At 43.3% G+C, this 18,195-nt stretch overlaps 3 protein-coding genes across 8 annotated transcripts in view; 1 reads left to right on the top strand and 2 right to left on the bottom strand.

Annotated features, from left to right (window-relative positions):
* The window catches only part of STARD3NL (STARD3 N-terminal like), a 292,381-nt gene that overhangs the window by 26,828 nt on the left and 247,358 nt on the right, over nt 1-18,195 (top strand). The window lies entirely within an intron of this gene.
* LOC309515191 (amphiphysin-like) overlaps nt 1-18,195 on the bottom strand; it is a 105,625-nt gene that overhangs the window by 2,524 nt on the left and 84,906 nt on the right. For 2 of the 4 annotated variants that reach the window (XM_082192839.1, XM_082192841.1), the window contains 9 exons: nt 17,642-17,749; nt 14,545-14,568; nt 12,838-12,861; nt 10,276-10,308; nt 8,004-8,054; nt 7,052-7,183; nt 2,577-2,633; nt 2,016-2,186; nt 595-843 (listed from right to left, as the gene is read on the bottom strand). In XM_082192839.1, coding sequence (XP_082048965.1) covers nt 595-843; nt 2,016-2,186; nt 2,577-2,633; nt 7,052-7,183; nt 8,004-8,054; nt 10,276-10,308; nt 12,838-12,861; nt 14,545-14,568; nt 17,642-17,749 — 849 coding nt within the window. The remainder of the gene's footprint in view (nt 1-594; nt 844-2,015; nt 2,187-2,576; nt 2,634-7,051; nt 7,184-8,003; nt 8,055-10,275; nt 10,309-12,837; nt 12,862-14,544; nt 14,569-17,641; nt 17,750-18,195) is intronic. The other 2 variants (XM_082192840.1, XM_082192842.1) reach the window with 2 other exon arrangements.
* LOC309515197 (uncharacterized protein) lies at nt 10,324-12,831 on the bottom strand. The gene has a single exon (XM_082192850.1). It carries the CDS (start codon nt 12,555-12,557, stop codon nt 10,806-10,808), a length of 1,752 nt encoding a protein of 583 aa, XP_082048976.1. The 5' UTR covers nt 12,558-12,831; the 3' UTR covers nt 10,324-10,805.

Below are 18,195 nucleotides of genomic sequence, written 5' to 3'. Positions count from 1 at the left end.
ACAAAGGGTGCTGAAGCTGCAGGCCTAGCTATTGCATATCTTCAGCTACCCCTCTGGTTTTTGACATTTCATCAGGTGTTGCCCACAAATGAACAAGTGTATATCCAGCTAAAGGACCTGGAAACTCTTTGTATTATTTTGGTGAATTAAAGTTGAGCAAGTCAAAGGCTGCAACCTGTGTCACAAGTTGCAACTTTTTTTGATGGGAACTATGCCATATTCACAAGCCCTGAGCCCTATTCAAATATTTTGCACGTTGTCTGCATAAGTAGCCATTCCTTCGAAGTTGCATGTGAATTAGCTGCAGCCCCTGAATGTCAGCAGGGACAGGGGTTTTCACATGATTGGGACACCTGATTGTGCAACGGTTAGGGCTTAGCTGGTCCACATGCTCTCGGGAACATAACTACTTGGCACGGGCCTGCTCACCTATTAGTAGAATGTGAAAGTCAAACTTCCACAAAGGGGTCTGGATATAACTCTATTTTTTAATGTCCTCTGCATATGAGCAAATGGCCCCTGCATATCTTGCTCCACAATCGAGTCATCATGCAGTGTCAAAGGAAACTGGAATAAGTAAACGCTCAATTAAACCTTAAAGCGGAAGCCCGGTGGCATGCCGTCATCTGCTGATACAGGCTGTTCCTCAGAAGATGTGGACTGGGTGGTTTTGGGCTCACTTGCAGCCTCTGAAGTTTCACCAGCTGGGCCTTCAGCACTCTGAGCACCAACATCTTCTGCAGCATCTTTAGCTTCGTTCACTAGAACCTCGTGATCTTCTCCATCGGCTTCGTTGTTTGATGCGGGTTCTATTACTACTGAGGGGATGCTGCTGAGGTTTTCCTTAGAGGGGAAAGGTGCCAGGGAAAACAGTTTGAACAACAACATCTGCACTAAAAATTATTCCAGCCCTATAGGGTGGGGGCAAATGGTTTTTTTTCTTCCCTTTTTTTACAAAACTGCTAGAATGATTAAAACAAAACACAGTAATTCATTTGCAAATCCTGTGCTTTCAAGGAGATATAAGCTTAGTATGCTAAAGATGGCAAAAACCAACAGCTCGTGCCAGTTTCAGAGGGCTTTGGTAGCTTGCTAAAGAACTGCACCTGGAAAACTCCAGCAAAATACGAGAAAAGGTAACATGGCTTTCTCTTTTCCACTTAAGCAAAGCTTTCGCTTGGGCTGGATTGTGCCCATAATTGGCAATGTTTACTTTTGATGAGTAACTGAGGAAGGCCTTTGACATAGTCTAAAAGGCCAAAAAGTAAGAGAGGAGTGAGGTACCAGGGAAATGTGCTATATAGGACATGTGAACAGACAGTATTTGCTCATATTTTCATATTCTGCATTGAACTTTATTTAAAAAGGTGATATAAAAAATTATAGAAGCATGACAGTAACATTAAAGCTTTCTGGTTCATGACCCTAGAAAAATAGGCACCACCTCTTATTTCTGAATCTTAACAAATGTGCCCTTGTTGCCTAATATTTCTTCCACAATTATGAGAACTAAAAGCTTGTGCAATTAGACACCTAATGTTGCAAAAATCACCCCCTTTACAATTTCAGTTCAACATATAACCCATATGGGGGGGGGGGGAGCTTTAGCAGGCTTGCCAAAGGCTTATATAATCAAAATACACAATTTAGAAATTAGACAAATTAAAAATAATATATTTATAAAAATCTGCATGGTCTCAAACTATTTACAAGAATGGTTACAAGAATTGTTTTAGAACTGCTCTCAAACCAAATGTATAATTACAGTGCAAAGAATCATATTCCAGATTTAAATCTGTGTAATTGACACGCTATCCCAGGAAACCCTGGGCATTATGGAGGAAGGGTGGTGAGGGATCTTGAAAAGAATTCTCTCCATCACAGTTACGATTGTCAGAATTATTTGAAGCAACCTGTGTCCATTGAAGTAGTATGAAATTGGTTAGAGTTTTGGAATGCAGGCAGGATGATGGAATTCCTAAAACCACACAAAAAGAAGCCGAGGAGAGAAGCACTTGTATGTTGGTGACTACCTGAGATTCGCCTGCTTTTCCTTCAGTGCCAGCTATGTCACTTTCCCCAACTCCTCCTTCAGCAGGAGCAGCAACTTCACCAGCCTCAGTTCCAGGAGCAACAGCAACACCCTCAGCTCCATCAGGACCTTGTATTACAGAATCCATCTGTAACTACAACAGGAGCAAAGAAATCCAAAGATTATTCCTACAGATCTCCTGTAACATCTACACAATATGGTTTGTAAAGTTGCAGTAGGTCTCTGCAAGCAAGCGACAGGATGTTAACCCAGAGCTGACAATTCTTCTGGTTCGGACTGATGACAGCCCAAACACCCACTGGCCATAAAATCACATACGGATACAAAATACTTAAGACACCAACACAAAGCAACGTGATTAGATATAACCAATGGGTGCAGCCAGCCAAAGTGAAACCCTCTTCTCAAGAGAAAGGAAAAGCATGTGATCAACTGCTCGAGTCTTTGGCTGGATAGTGCTGTAAATGGACATCTATCCTTTATCCAGAAACAACCACCCATTCTTTCTGCTGCTCATACATACCTCACACTCTTTCTCAGCAAGTTCTGGTGCCTCCTGTGTCCCTTCCTCCACAGCAGCCTTCATAAAACCAGAGACATGTTTATAGCACCAATGTCAGAAATATTAGCATTGCGCACTGCATGAAAATGGAGTGGGGTGCATCCAAAGCATTTATAGTATTAGGCAATGGCACCGAGTGGTAGGATGTTGTGCAAGCATGTTTAGAAGCTCAGGCGGTAAGTAGAGGAATGGAGGTTGAGGGCAGGTGATGAAGGAGAAGCATGGATTTCAGCCTTGTAATGATGAGAATGGTGATGCAAGGAAGATCCAAGCCACTGCTTTTTCACAATATTCTCAAGAGTTGTTATCAATATATTAACATGCTGAGAACTGTTAGGGCTCCCCCCTGGACTCCAGTGGAAGGCAAAGCACCGTGACTCTAGAATGAAAAATCCCAAGGCCTTGATTGTCCATCATAAAATGTGTCAAGAAATCTGAATTTCAGCCCTCCAAAATGAGTGGCTAAAACCCTGGCTCTTAAGAACCAACCCTAGCCATTCAGAATCCAAAGTATTTTTCTAGCCCTGAGAAAAGCCCTTGGCTTCTTTGAAGATGATCGTTAAATCCCGTAATCAATGGAGTGAGTCATTTGCTTATTTATTGAACTAGAGAGTGTCAGGTATATATTTTAACTTCCCCACTGAAATAATGGGACTTAAAATAGACTGTATTTTGGTTGAACTGTGGATTTTAGAAGAACTCTTAAAATAGCTGGTCAGCAAACATTTACAGTGCTCTTGAAGTACAGCTGTACAAGAGCCTGTAAAAGTCTTGTGTGTGAATGGCAAATACGGTATATTTCATGGCTTATGAATTGTAGCGCTTATCAAAATCTAAACCTGGATCGTGTTATTCCAAATCTCTAACTACACCTTGGAAATGAGGCTTTGTAGACTTCAGTTAAAGCTAACAAGCTAATTTTCTCATAAAGGATTTCATATTCTATCCAGTCTTTATCATTTCAAAAAACAAAAAATTTTCTAGCATTGCTTGTAGTTGCTTCACAAACTCCAAACATGTCCAGATGCCAGGACGAATCAGCGGCTGAAAGCTGCATTCGTTGCTATGGAAACCTCTCACAGCATTATCCTGTTAAAATTTTAGTGTTATATAACCCCCTTTTTCATATAATTAATTCTTTTGGAGCTCTCACAGCTGAGGGTGGACCATCCTTATTTGCTTTCCAAGTGTGAGTTGGTTGCCCAAATGTATCTGTGAAAAGCTTTATTGTACAAGTGGCAACATCGCATGTATTTATGAGCACATATATTTGAATAATGGTCTACAGTAAGCAGGTCAAGGAAGCCCTTATTTCCTATGAATAACAGAAAAGCATCTTTCTAAGACTGGAATTAGGTGTCATAGCAGCAACCGAGAGAAATGGGTATAACTCCATTCCCGCACCTCTCAGGTGGGTACCATTGCCATTCTAAGAGAACAAGGGAGGTGTTCAGAGTGAGTTCCAGCTCCTCTTTTTCTAGAAAAATTGCACTGGTTCCTGGAAAGCTGGTGGTGGTCAGTGCAGACAATACTGGGGTAGATGGACCACTAGTCTGGCTTGGAACAAAGGCAACTTCCCATTAACCCACACGTGGCTGCCACAGAAAGCACCAACCCCAGAACTCATCTTCCTCTTCGAAATTAACCCATACAAAACAGGGTGCATCACCATGCAGGGCCCTTCCCCATCCAAGTCCCACTGCGTTTGGCGCTGCTTGTGCAGGGTGGGAAATTAAGCAGTACAGCAGCACCACACCATCAGCCGTACTAACATTCCTGGAGGAGAAAGGAGAGGGCACAGGGACGCTGCTTTTGAAGGACACCATTTGGTAAATACCAAATTTTATCAAAGCCCGAGCTATCCCTGCAAAGAGACCTTTCTGGCTCTATTTAAAACTTCTGGAGACACATGAATAGCCTTAAGACTTAGCAACAAGTACAATTGCTGTATTTCAACTGTACTTATTTTCTAACCTACTAAAACTACTCCCTGATATTAACATCTATACCAAATGAGCACTTTAAGGCTGGCAGGTTTAGGCTGGATTTTTGTTTTCCAGAGAGAGAAAGCGCTAGTTTTCTGGAAACACAAAGAGCGCCATAGGGGCAATGGGATATAATGAAACACCCCAGATGGACACTGTGGAGTTCTGGTCCAGAGGTGCCCTAAAAAGCTTCCACTGACCCAGAGGTTTAGACTGTTCACATTTTAGGGGGGCGCGCACACGAAAGGGTAACAAAGTTTGTGGGGTTGAAATAATCACATATTCTTCCCCTGCCTGCCCATGTCTCTATTTCTCCCCTTTCTCTGCTGTTTCTCTGGGTCTATCTTAGATTTTGTCTACCTTGGAGTAAGCACTGAGTATCTCTGTTTTCTGAAAAGTGCAATGCACAAAAAAAGGTAAAGGTAAAGGGACCCCTGACCGTTAAGTCTAGTCGCAAACGACTCTGGGGTTGTGGTGCTCATCTCATTCTATAGGCCGAGGGAGCTGACGTTTGTCCACAGACAGTTTTTCTGGGTCATGTGGCCAGCATGAGTAATCCGCTTCTGGCGAAACCAGAGCAGCGCACGGAAACACTGTTTACCTTCCCGCCAGAGCGGTAACTATTTATCTACTTGCACCTTGACGTGCTTTCAAACTGCTAGGTTGGCAGGAGCAGGGACCGAACAACGGGAGCTCACCCCATAACGGGGATTCGAACTGCCAACATTCAAATTGGCAAGCCCTAGGCTCAGTGGTTTAGACCACAGCACCACCTGCATACCATGCACATAGATGGTCTAAATACATATATATCACTTATATTTCAGTCACTGTGTGATCTACAGGTGAACACAGAAGCTGTCAAAACCACAAAACTTTATCAGCTGATTATGCATTTTCTTTCTGTTCTATGTGTGGGAGTGTGCCATCTCTGATGATGCAACGATTACATCATGAACCTTTATGCGTGCACCAGCCCTGTGTGTGAGCAGCACCCATACAAAAGTTGTGTCTTGAGAGAATGCCAAGAAAAAACAATCGCATGGGGCTTTCTAGCATAAATTCATCCTCACAGCAGTGGTTTCCTCTTGCAGCAAGGTCAAGTGGAGACATTGCAGCCCCCATATGAAATGTCCCCAAATGTCCATGCTGCAGTGCTCAGATGGTTGATGCAACACCTGAAATCTCATGACATGCAATGGTTCAAATCATATGTATGGTCTCCATATTAGCCACTGCCTAAGATGTACAGATGGGGATGCAGACAAGCATCTGGATCTGCACAGTGACACATACCCGACCAAAGGCATCCAGCGCCATCAATCCTGACACCTGAGTTCCTGCCTCTCTCCACCTGGCCCAGGGCAGGGCCTGATGGGCTTCATAACTGCTGCTGCCCAGGAAGGACTAGGGTATTTGGGGGGAAGGTTTGTTGGGAATTTTTGTTGATAATAATTTTTTGTAACTTTATTTTTATGTGGAAATTGTTCAGTTTGGTTATGTAGTCTTTGTTGTGTTTTATTTATTTTAATGAATACTTGGCTATGTTTGTAACTACTGTATTTTTTGCCCTATAGAACACACTTTTCCCCCTCCAAAAATGAAGGGGAAATGTGTGTGCGTCCTATGGGGCAAATGCAGGCTTTCGCTGAAGCCTGGAGAGCGAGAGAGGTCGGTGCGCACAGCCCCCTCTCGCTCTCCAGCCTTCAGGAAGCCATCCGCAAGCCTTGAGAGCCCGGCGGGATGTCCCGCGGGCTCCCAAGGCTTGCGGGCAGCAGCCTGCACCCCGAAGCACGAGGCGCGCTGCGGAGCATGCCCTGTGCTTCAGGCAGATGTCCGCAAGCCTTGCGCGCCCGGCAGGAGGTCCCGCGGGCTCGCAAGGCTTGCGGGTGACAGCCTGTTCTGGGGGCTGGGGTCGGGGGAAGCTTGGGCTTCCCCCGCCCTAGCCCCGCGGCTGGTGGGGGAAAATAATTCCCCCCCCCCAAAAAAAACTAGGTGCGTCCTATGGGCCGGTGCACCCTATAGGATGAAAAATACGGTATGTCAGTCTTTCCATATTGTAAGCCGCCTTGAGCATTGTTTTAAATGCAAAATACAAACAATATATACAACACCTATCTACCTTATGCCCCAGATATGAAAGTGCATCCTTTCTCTGGGACCCCTAGCCACACGCAACCTTCTCAGATTCAAGTCACCCTTCTTATAAGTCATTTGTCCAAAAGGAGATCCACTGAGAGCCCAAACTGAGGATGGCATTTGAACTTTGGTGTCCCCGAGTCCAGGGCCCCGGTGGAAACTGCCCTTTCTGTTGAACCTGGACTCTTGCATTACCCAGCTCTAAAGCCCAAGAAAGGTGAAAATGGAGGAGGCGGGATGAAATGTGATGCGTACACACACGGCAGGGCTCTTTGGGCGAGTGTGAGGGCACCTGAAGCACCAGTCACTCACCACAGTGTCAGCCGCTGGCTCAGCAGCCTCTGCAGGCTGGACTTCTGCCTCAGGAGCAGCGTCAGCCACTTCTGGGGCACTTGGGGCTTCCTCTGCTTGGGGCTCTAAAGGTGGAGCTTCTTCCGTCTCAGCCTTCAGTTATTGAATTCAGGATGTGATGGGGAGTTTTGTTTTTTGAAAGGTAGATAGCAAATGACACGCATTAAAGAATGCCGGGCATTGTGGGAACAGGATCAGTACAGTCATACCTTGGGTTACAGACGCTTTGGGTTGCGTGTTTTTGGGTTGCGCACTGCGCCGAATCTGGAAGGACTGGAACGGGTTATTTCTGGGTTTCGGCGCTTGGCACATTCGCAGAAGCACCAAATCGTGACTCGTGCGTGTGCAGACGTGGCACTGTGGGTTGCGAACGTGCCTCCCCCCGCACAGATCACATTCGCAACCCGAGCGTCCACTGTACAGTACTAAAAATCCTCGTTACGGTAAGATGTCCCCAAAAGTCTGAGAAAGAACGGGAAGGAATAACTTGCGCTTCATTTCCCCATGAGTCTGGCTCTCTTCCAAAGGCAGGAGGAGACGCACACTAACTGTTCACCTGTTCTCTCCCCACATTGGTTGAGCAGAGAGACAAGCTTTAAAAGAGGATTTGACAAGTTCGTGGAGGGAAAGGCTATCCGTGGCTACTAACCCTGCTGTTGCACATTTTAAGTATATTGGTTTGGGCACACAGAGTCCAGCACACCATGTGCTTCTTCCGAAAGCAGGACCTGCCCAGACTCTTTCCACAAGCCATGCAACCAAATCTGCTTGGCTAGCCCATGTTTTTCATGTTCCATACTCCATACAACCAGAGAATGCAAGTCAACGGAGCAGAAGGCCTCACAAATAACAGGAGAGAACAAAAAGGACTGAAACGCCCATTTTAACAAACGACACAAAAACAGCAACTTACCAAGTTGTCCATCACATTCTGGCTTGCTTGCATTGAGAATAGGGAAGTATCCTAAGGATATAGGGTTAGGAAAAGGGTACACAGAAAAATTAAGGATAAGCTTGTAAATTGTCCCAGAATCCAATTATGTATGACAAAATGATCATCTCACATTAATTTGTTGGTTTATACCTGCTTAATATGCCACTCTTTTATCCAAAGGTCCCCAAAGCAGCACACAGTTTTGCCTATTTGTTTTTTTAATTTTTTCCACTCCATAGCCCTCAGACTGAATTTTAGAAGTCCACGATTCCTCCCCTCACCCCATGTTGCATGTTGTAAGATGGCCATTGTTTAAGACGGAAGTCAAAACAGCTTTGGGATCAAGTGGCCTTTCTAAGATTGAATTGGGACTGTAATCTGCAAAACCTTTGCTTCATCAGACTATATAAAATCAAGTGGGTTTCTATGATCAAATGTATCATTCTTGGACTTGCAAATTATTAGACTCCATTAAAAATTGTTTCTGTCCAGAACATTTATATTATTAACCTGATGGGTTTCATTCAATTCCTTTTGTATGTTGGATATGAATATGGATGTCATATAAAATAGATTATATTTTGTTTATTAGCATAGCAACCCTTGAGCACTTTATTCATTTGCAAGTTGCTTTTTCATTTTGCAGGGTGTTTGTGAAACTATTTCCCTGTCAAAAACCCACCATTATAGGATCCCACGTGACATTTGCTGTTGATTTCAATAGAGCCATGTATTATCCTTGGCTGGATTTAATCAAGTTTTGTTTGTTATCAACTTCAATTAATACTGAGACAATACTAAATGCTGCTGAAGATTTTATATTTCTTCTGGGTATCAGGGTTTTCTTCAATAGCTACTTCCTTATATGAATGCAAGGAGTATATTTCACTTTCGTTATTGCACTCATCTTTGATGCATATTTGTAAGTTCAGTCACCAATAGCTTCATTCACAGACAAGTTCTGATATGAAAAGACACAACAACATCATAGCAAGAAGAAAGCTAGCCTGGCCTTATGTTTCATCTGTTGCAAGCCTCTTTGAAGATGATGTGATCGACAGGTAGGTTATAAAACTTAACTAGCTGGTAAAAAATGAGACTCGGTAGTTTAGTTGATTTGATGCGAGATGGCAAACTTCAAACCGCTTTTCTTTTGCGAGCAGTTTTATGACCATAGCCATGCTAATTAACATTCATACAGCAAAGAAGGTGTGGGAAAACAGATGAAAATGTTAAATACCTGCCTTTTGAATGTGATTTAATCAAGTAATTACTAGATTTCTAGATTGCCGTTCAGAAAAATGGATCCCAGGGCATTGAATTAGAGGCATAAATAAAAATTATTCATGCTGAATGCAATACAGTAAAACAACAAGCTCCACACAAACAGCACAGAACCAATAAAGCTCTGAAGCTATAAAACAGGCCACATGCCAGGCGGAAGCAAGTTGGAAAGGAAGCTCCTAGCCAAACACATTTTCAAACAAATACCCAAGCCAACTGCCAGACAGCAGGTCAATAATAACTCAGATAGTATCAGTGAAGTTAACTCTTTATTCAGGAATGAAAACAGCTCAGGAGGCCAGGCCTAGTGAGCACAGCAGCTCTTCCTGGTAGATATTCCCTAATGAGGCAGTTGTGGGGACCAAAGGTCTTCCCACATTTCCCCATGTCTCCTCCTCCACCAGGTCCTTCCCAAGCAATCTGAGACATCATCACCTTGTCTGTCTCTGCTCCACCCTCTTCATATTTCTCCTGGCCCTGGGAGACCAATGGGGAAGGGAGCTGGTCACAGCAGGAGGGGGAGACTCCCTGGCTTCTTCAGCAGCCTGTCTCAACTCTGCCTCTTGCTGCCCCTCCTCTCCAGTCTCTGCTTCTGCACTGCTCTCTGCCACAGCCTCTTCCTGCTCACTCAACCCTGTTGCCTCTTCAGCTTCTGACACCTCCTCCTCCTAGTCTGCTCTCTCTTCTCCCTCTGACTCCTCCTCGTCGTCCCACCACCAACCCCTGGTTCTGAGCCTTCTTCCCTCAGGGGCTCCCCAACTGATGCCTCCCACCACCCCTTAGCATTCAGCCAGTCCATGACCAACTTATTTACAATCTACATTTGCATTAGCTTTATGCCATTGAGCATGATATTGCTAACCTGAAAATATTGCATTATACATCTTTCATCCCATTGCTCCCAAATTCCAGTCCTCTTTCTGGTCTCAAGAGGACATGCTCTCTTTTAAACAATGTGACTTCTTACCTGTGTGAATCCATTAAAGGCGCTGCTGGATGCCTGAGCAGAATTGGAAATCAGAACAAAATGGTTGTTAGTCTTGCATTCAGATAAAAAAGGAGTAAATAAAGTTTTTACAAACTCTTGCTTGCACATTACAAAAAGCACAATTTTAAAAAATCAAAAATATAAAAAGTGAAGGGAAAGAGTGACACTTCTGACAAGCAGTATGAAGCTATGTTAAATGGCTAAAAAAATAAGAAAAAGAAAAGAATAGTGATTCACATTAAAGAGTTTGAAAAGACGAGGTTCATGTAACATAGTAGAAAACACAAAATTCAAAAATAACGAGACATGGTAAAATCAGATGGTGTGTTCAATAGCCAGCCTCTTTCTGGTCAGCCAGTAGAACTATGTGGTTGAACTCTGCCAAATTTGGCATGTTCGTATGACCATTAAGTTAGCAAAAGAGGGCAAGGGGGGAGAACATAAAAGAAGGACTGTCCATAAAACACAAGGTTATATATATGTATATATGACCTAAGGAACTCTCATTTCTAGACTATGCTACACACTGGGGTAGGTACCTCTTCTTTATCAGCCTCTATTTCCTGGTACAACAATCCATATCTCCGGTTAGCAATTTCATCTTCAGATAAATCTGAGCTGTTGGTCTCATTGTCTTTGGGGCTAGTTGAGCTCTCGGTGCTAGCATTTCTGGAATTTCCCATTTGGAACAGGACCATAGGCCTACCTATCTCCTTGCTTGTTCCACAGCTGCTAACATTTGCCTGTTCCCCAGATGTTCCTTGCTTTAAAGGTGCCTTCTGATTCTGATGACTTGGTGTCACACCCACAGCTCCCCAGGAGTTATCTATACCTCCCAAATCTTGCGTAGACCACTTATCATTAAAACTTGGCCAGGAAATCTCCACGTTTCCATCCACGGTGTCTTGTTTGGGAGGAAAGGGCCAGTCATCAAACCCATTTGTCTCGCTAGAAAACCCCCAGGAATCAGTATTAACTGTTGGATCCCAATTGGCTTGCCAGGGATCTGTTTCCAACGCTTCAGGGCAACTAACATTACTATTAAGTTCTTCGGCCACACAAAATGCTTCCCTATCTACAAATTTATCTTCCACATCACCTAGCCAAGAATTATCAAGGTTTGCACCAGCTGCGTCAGCAGAACCAGGCTGCAGAACCATCTCCTTCTCAAAGGGCATCAAGGAAGCTTGACATTCACCAGTCATATTACTCTTTTGAGGGCTGCTGCTGCTGCTATGGTCTTCAATCACTTCTGCACCACATATCTCATCACCACACACAGGATTTCCAATCTCTGCAGTAGATTTGTCTCTGACATGTAGGTCAGCCAATCCCGTAATACCTGCCATTTCTCTCTCCTGTGTGCATTTGGTGGCTGTATTCCCAGAAAGTGGTAAGCCACCCACACACTCTCTTCCTTGATCCCGATTCCAGGGACCCAAACCCTTTTCAGGTTCAGACCCACTATATTCTACAGATTTACCGTCACTCACCTCACACCCCAACCCTAAGTTCACTACATCCTCAGCATCTCTTTCTCTTGTCCCTGAAAGCATAGCATCCCCATTAAATTCTAGGCCAAATTCCTGAAGGTAACTGCCAGCAGTTGTCTCTCCTTGCCCAGTATTATGCTCTGAATCCCCGACAGACTCTATCTCAGTGCTTTTTAGGGTTTCATGGTCTCCTAAGGCCTCAAGATGTCCTATTTCAGTGTAGCCTTTATCTCTCTCTTCAAACTCCTCTGTGTAGTCTAGTTTCTTGAGGCTAACATCTCCGGTTTCTACCTTTTCACATGGCTCCACATTTGCCCACAAAGACTCTTCTGTTTCCTGCTTCTCTTCTTCTGACTTTGCCACATTAAACGGGTCTCCATCCAAAAAGCTATCAGTTCCCACTGTAGGCCTCTCAGCCAAAGTTTCGCTCACTAAAGGCTTGTTAGTCTCCACCAGATCTGTGCCACTGTCTGCAACGTGACTAGTGTCCAAGTACGGTTCCGGGAAAGTGGTTTGGTTTTCATCTACGGAAGCTGTCCAAGACGCACCATCCTCTTGCTCGCCTACAGCAGGCCAAGTAGTAGTAGCCAGTGCAACAGATGATGCTGTTGAGGTTTGCTCTGCCTCAGGGAAAGGCAAAGGAAGACCTGCAGCTCTTTCCTGGCTCTCACTGGCTGTACTACCATCTAGGCCCAAGTTGAGCGAGCCTAGATCAGTTTGGGGTTTGTTAACATCTTCTGTTGACACATTGTTTGGGTTTTCCTCCATGACCAGGTTACACAAGGAAAGACTTTTTGAAGAATCGGGCTTTAGGCAGACAGAAAAGCAAAGAAAAAAACAAGATGAAAAAGATAAAGGTGGTCTTGATGAGAAAACACAAAATTCAGTATTTTACTACGGCAACTTTAGCTTAGAAATGAAATGCGACTGCTAAATTAAGGAATTTAAGCACAGTTTGCAATGTTTGTGGGAGAAACATATATTTGGAGACAGTAGCTATCTATCTAAAGAGAAGCTTTGGCAGGTGAAAGGGAGAAGTTTTGCTTACCGGCTGCACCAGTTCATTGCTTGTCTGTACAGAAGAAAACCAAATCAATAAAATTAGGATTGAGTGGCTGTCTTTCTGATTCTGTGTTATGCCACACTCCCCATGGCAGCCATTTTGTGTTATGCCATGCCCACTGCATGGTAGCCATTTTATGAGTGACACCCCCAGCACGCTCTCAAAATTCAAAATGTGCCCACTAATCCAAAAAGGTTGCCAGCCCCTGCCGTATGGTATAGCAATGATAGGAACTGCTGCCACGCACCCAGTGCTCCTATTTGTAGGTGATCAGGGTCCTCAACAATCTTGGGGGTTCCCTTTTGGGGTGTCCTAGTTTTTTACTTTTTGAAATATGGCAACCCTAATATAGCATAGCACACCTGGTTTGAGTCAAGCCCCATTCCATCCCAAATCTCACTGGGTAACCCAAACCAATTTTTATCTATCAGACTCCCAGGACTTTTTCTGAGGATAAAATGAAATCGTTCTAAGGATTTTCTCACGAGATGCTTCAAGAGAGAAATTTCACTTCCCACGATCTACACCACATTTCATGCCACATTCCATGCCAGTAATTACCATCCTAACCATATAAAGAGACCAGTTTTATACAGCCAAATCCATGCACTACAACTAAATTTGAATGGGTCCACATGGTTGTGATTTGTAACACTAGACAAACTAAGACAAATTTTCCTTGGGTTCTTGGTAAAGAAGGTTCATTCAGAATTGTTCAAAGCCAAGACTTAATAAGTCCAAGAAAATAATCAGACAGAGTTTCAGATTCTACAGCACTAATATGGCTGAAGTAATCGCTGCATTTCCTGCAACTGAAGAGAAAGTCTGGGGTGGGGGGGGAGACACACAAAATGGTGGGGAGCCTCAGTTCCCACCCACCACTCAGTTTTTTGGGGTTTCCCCCCTATTTGTTTCTGAAAAATTGGGGAGAGGGGGAAATGGGGGGGTGAGAAAAAAGGGGGGATTTTCTCTTGGTCCCCCCCGGGCCTTCACATCTCTGGAAAGATCATTAATGCACAGGTGGAAGTTATTAACCTTTCCAAACCAATTCTGGAGAAATGGTTTCTTTTTTTAAGCAGGGATGCTTTCCTTTCCCTAGTAAATAATACTACACGTTTGCTACCATAGGCCAATCACAGATATCTCATCCCACTATGTGAAGACAATTTCAAAGCTTCTGGGTATATAGAAATGCAGGCACAGAAAACCTCTCAGGAAGATCCAACATCACATCCGCAGGTCTATTGGAACCCTTCCTTCCTTCCTCCCCTCCTCCTGCCCTTCAGTCTCCTCCAAAGGGACCCCCCAAGTCCTCTGGAGCAGATTTGGGGTGCAAACAAGTGGATGGAGGAGGCAGCAGGGGGGAGGGGGAAAGGCAAGTCCTATTTGTGCAAGCAAAAATCCATTGTTCAAGAAGGACACCAGAGCAGGATGTCACCCTTGGTCTTTCCTCCTCAAATCTAGCAACATTCTTTATTTCACACAAGTGCATTTTTGCCCAGTCATCCTGTTACTAATTTATTTCCCCTTCTCTGTCTCCCTCTGCTGTCAAAATTTAGACTACATACTCCTCAGGGCTGAAACCCATCCTTTCTTCTCGTGTTGATACATAAAGCACCTTGCATACTAATAGCACCGTAGAAATAAACAACAATAAAAAGGCAACATGCAAAGATAAAGAAACCAACTTACTGTCCATAAATCCCAGGGAAGCGTCTGAGAACAGGGGAAAGAAGTACAGTGTTGAAAACCTCATTTGTACACCCTGTTATGTGCTGCAAAGCATAATTAGACAGTAGCATGGTTATTCATGTGCTCCATAGAGTTCAGCATAGCATTCTCTTCTGGGAGGGGGCAGTGTGTTTATAAGGCATTTCACAAAATTCTGTTTGTTTGGTTCATTGAGTTCACAGCACCAGGAAAAAGAGATTCAGACTCTACTTTTTTAAGGCATAATTCTACAGGAAGTGAACCGGCTCAAGAGGGCAACTGCAGAACTTAGTGCCAGTTCATAACATTACATTTTAAGGTACACGCCAAGATGTTTCAAGCTTTGATCAAAAATGTAATACAATTAGCACCCATTACCACACGCTGGATCACACAGAGACACCCCAGGAGCTATGATCAACAGCAAGGCAGCTGTACAATAATGCTGTATTGTGTTTTTAATATTCAGTTGGGAGCCGCCCAGAGTGGCTGGGGAAACCCAGCCAGATGGGCGGGATATAAATATTATTATTATTATTATTATTATTATTATTATTATTATTATTTGTGCAAGGTGTGAAATGATCCTCAATCCTTAGTATACGGGGCTTCCCAAAGATCAAAAACAGGATTTCAACAGGCAACACCATATTGCCACAGCAAATTATTTAGGCCTGATTGATTGATTGATTGATTGATTGATTATTTCCAAATTTGCAGGACTGCATAGGTATGTTGAGATGTACAAGGAAAGCACAAGCAAATCCTGTAACTGATTGCCAGAATTGCCAACTACTAGAGGTGCCACGCAAGACCCGTTCTCCATTTGTAAGACCTCAATTGTTTAGTGTGGTAGCTCCTACACTTTGCCTACTGAGATCAAGCCGGTACCATCACTGTATTCTTTTTGGTGCCTGCTAAAAACATTCCTGTTTAGACAAGCCTGCTTCAAAATTTGGGGCAATTTTAATCTGTTTTTAGTAGTATTTCAACTTTTGTATTCTTGTTCCAATTTTACTGTTTTTATCTTTTTGTAAACTGCTTTGAGGGGCTCTTTTTTTTAGAATCAAGAGGTGTATAAAACCTTATGAAACAAACAAATAAATTGTGACATAGTCTGTTCCATTTTCTTTATGTACTAAAAACCTGCCTGCCTACACAACTGTTCTATCAGACAGAAGCTTCTCTTTGCAGTTTGTTGCAAAGCATCCTGAGTTGATTTTCAGTTTCTTAAAATAGTCCTTCACTGACTCACAAGCAAAACAGCAACTTGGATCACGTCAAACAATTTTCTGATGTGCAAAAAAGGGCAATACAGTACAATAAATTTTGACTTGTTCAGGCTTCTCAAGTTCAAGGCCTTGATTTCTTCTCCTCTGCTCATGCATCTTATGTAAATAGCTCCTCTATATGCCTGAGCCCAGGATCTCTTAAGGACAGTCTTCTCCTGTCTCAGCCTGTCTGTTCCTTAAGATCTTCAGGGCAGCTTCTTCTCAATGGAAGTGGAGGAGCCGGAGATTGTCATGGAGGAGAGGGGGGTCTTCTTTGTGACTTTGTCTAAACTACAGATAACAGATTTGTTCTTCAGGAATTTCGATAACTGTTTTCCAAAGCCATCTCCATGTGCAGAGTTATAAATATTAAAATATCATCATGTCCATCCTCTACACTTCATAAGGATGAAAATGTGCTTGAAAAATATGAAACACTCAGCTGTCAAATGCACTTTAATCAATATTTGTCTGTCAACTCCTGTGAATGTCTAACTGTTCGAGGAGGAGTTCTAATGCTCTAATAACAGACAAGATTACTAGGGGAACTGGAATATCGCACTGGAGTTTACTTCAAACTCTCTGTCAAAGACTAAAGACATATACAGTGGTGCCTCGCAAGACGAAAAGAATCCGTTCTGTGATTCTCTTCGTCTAGCGGTTTTTTCATCTTGCGAAGCAAGCCCATTGACGGATTAGCGGATTAGCGCTATTAGCGGCTTTTAGCGGCTTATCTGCTGATCGGATCAGCTGATAAGCGGCTTAGCGGCTTAGCGGCTTAGAAAAAAGGGGGAAAGGAAAAAAAACCAGCAGGAACTCGCAAGACATTGTCGTCTTGCGAAGCAAGCCCATAGGAAATTCGTTTTGCGAAGCACCTCCAAAACGGAAAACTCTTTCGTCTAGCGAGTTTTCCGTCTTGCAAGGCATTCGTCTTGCCGGGCACCACTGTACTGGAAAACAGGAGAAATTTTCTTTGTCAGGAGGAGGGAGCAGGGGCAAAATAGCAAGCAGGATATAAAGAGAAAAAAAGGAGAGAGAATTCTGTCTCAGGAATATGAAGTTCTGGTATTGTAAAGCTGTTTAAATACAGAAGAGTATTAAATACAGAAGAGTTTTGTAGAAAATCAGATGGATCATTTTTACTAGGAATAATATAGACCCATCCACATGGACAGAGAAAAATACAGTAGTAACACTCATTTCAATTATGCTCTATAAGACTCAGTTTTTCCCTCCTAAAAAGTAAGGGGAAATGTGTGTGCATCTTATGGAGCGAATGCAGGCTGCGCAGCTATCCCAGAAGCCAGAACAGCAAGAGGGATTGCTGCTTTCACTGCGCAGCGATCCCTCTTGCTGTTCTGGCTTCTGGGATTCAGAATATTTTTTTCTCTTGTTTTCCTCCTCCAAAAACTAGGTGCGTCTTGTGGTCTGGTGCATCTTATAGAGTGAAAAACACGGTATTCTTCATTGTGAGATCTGCAAAGTAGCTATGGCAAATTGACGTTGTCATGAAGTACAGTCAGCAAGATCTGCGAACATGCGGTTTGCACATTCCTTTAGAGATCATTCTAAGACGCAGTTTATATGCTATCCAGAGGAGCACAATTGCTCCCCCATCATTGTTGCTCCCATGCCACACCCGGTCTCTGCCAATAAGTTTGGGCCAGATTGTGTGGTCGCATATTTCCCAAATTCCACATTTTCTTGGTGCCTTCATGGAACTGTGGTGCATCCACAACCCTGATTATGGGGTGGATGGCTTCATAACTGTACATATTTTTAAAAAATATTTCATATAAAAAGCCTACCTGAGACATTGGTGAATGGGTTACCACAGTAGCTGCTGCATCGGGTTTAAATGGATCGAAGTCTAGGTCTAACAAAGACTCTTCTTTTTTAGCTTCAGGAACTTCATTCTGTTAGGGCGGGGGAAAACACTGAACAACCACATCTTTACAATTTTTTAAAATTTTAAAAACATTTATTCAAAAGTTACAGTTCAGCTTTGTCCACTGCCATAATACCACAGAACGATTACCCAATCCTCAATCCCTCAACCACCTCTATGCTTTATTGCTTGCATTTACAAACTGCTTTTGTATGAAATGTAGCCACAATAATGAAGATTATGTAAAACAAAATTGACAGTATAAGGAACTTAGCACGTTAGACTGTGAGCTGATCCACACTTGCCTTTCCTCCGCTCTTTTCACACTTTAAAGATCCGTGTCCAAGTGGCCCATATTTTCGCCCCAGAGCTTTCTCTGCAAAAACCTGCTCTTTAGTGCTCTACTGGAGCAAACAACAGTCTCTGGAAAAGCAGAATTGATGTTTGCTCCAGTTGAGCACTAAAGAGCAGTTT

This window comes from Podarcis vaucheri (genome assembly GCF_965113315.1).
Source record: "Podarcis vaucheri genome assembly, chromosome: 12".
NCBI lineage: Eukaryota > Metazoa > Chordata > Lepidosauria > Squamata > Lacertidae > Podarcis > Podarcis vaucheri.
The sequence above is the reverse complement of the archived record's forward strand: the minus strand, read 5'-3'. Positions and strand labels throughout refer to the sequence as shown.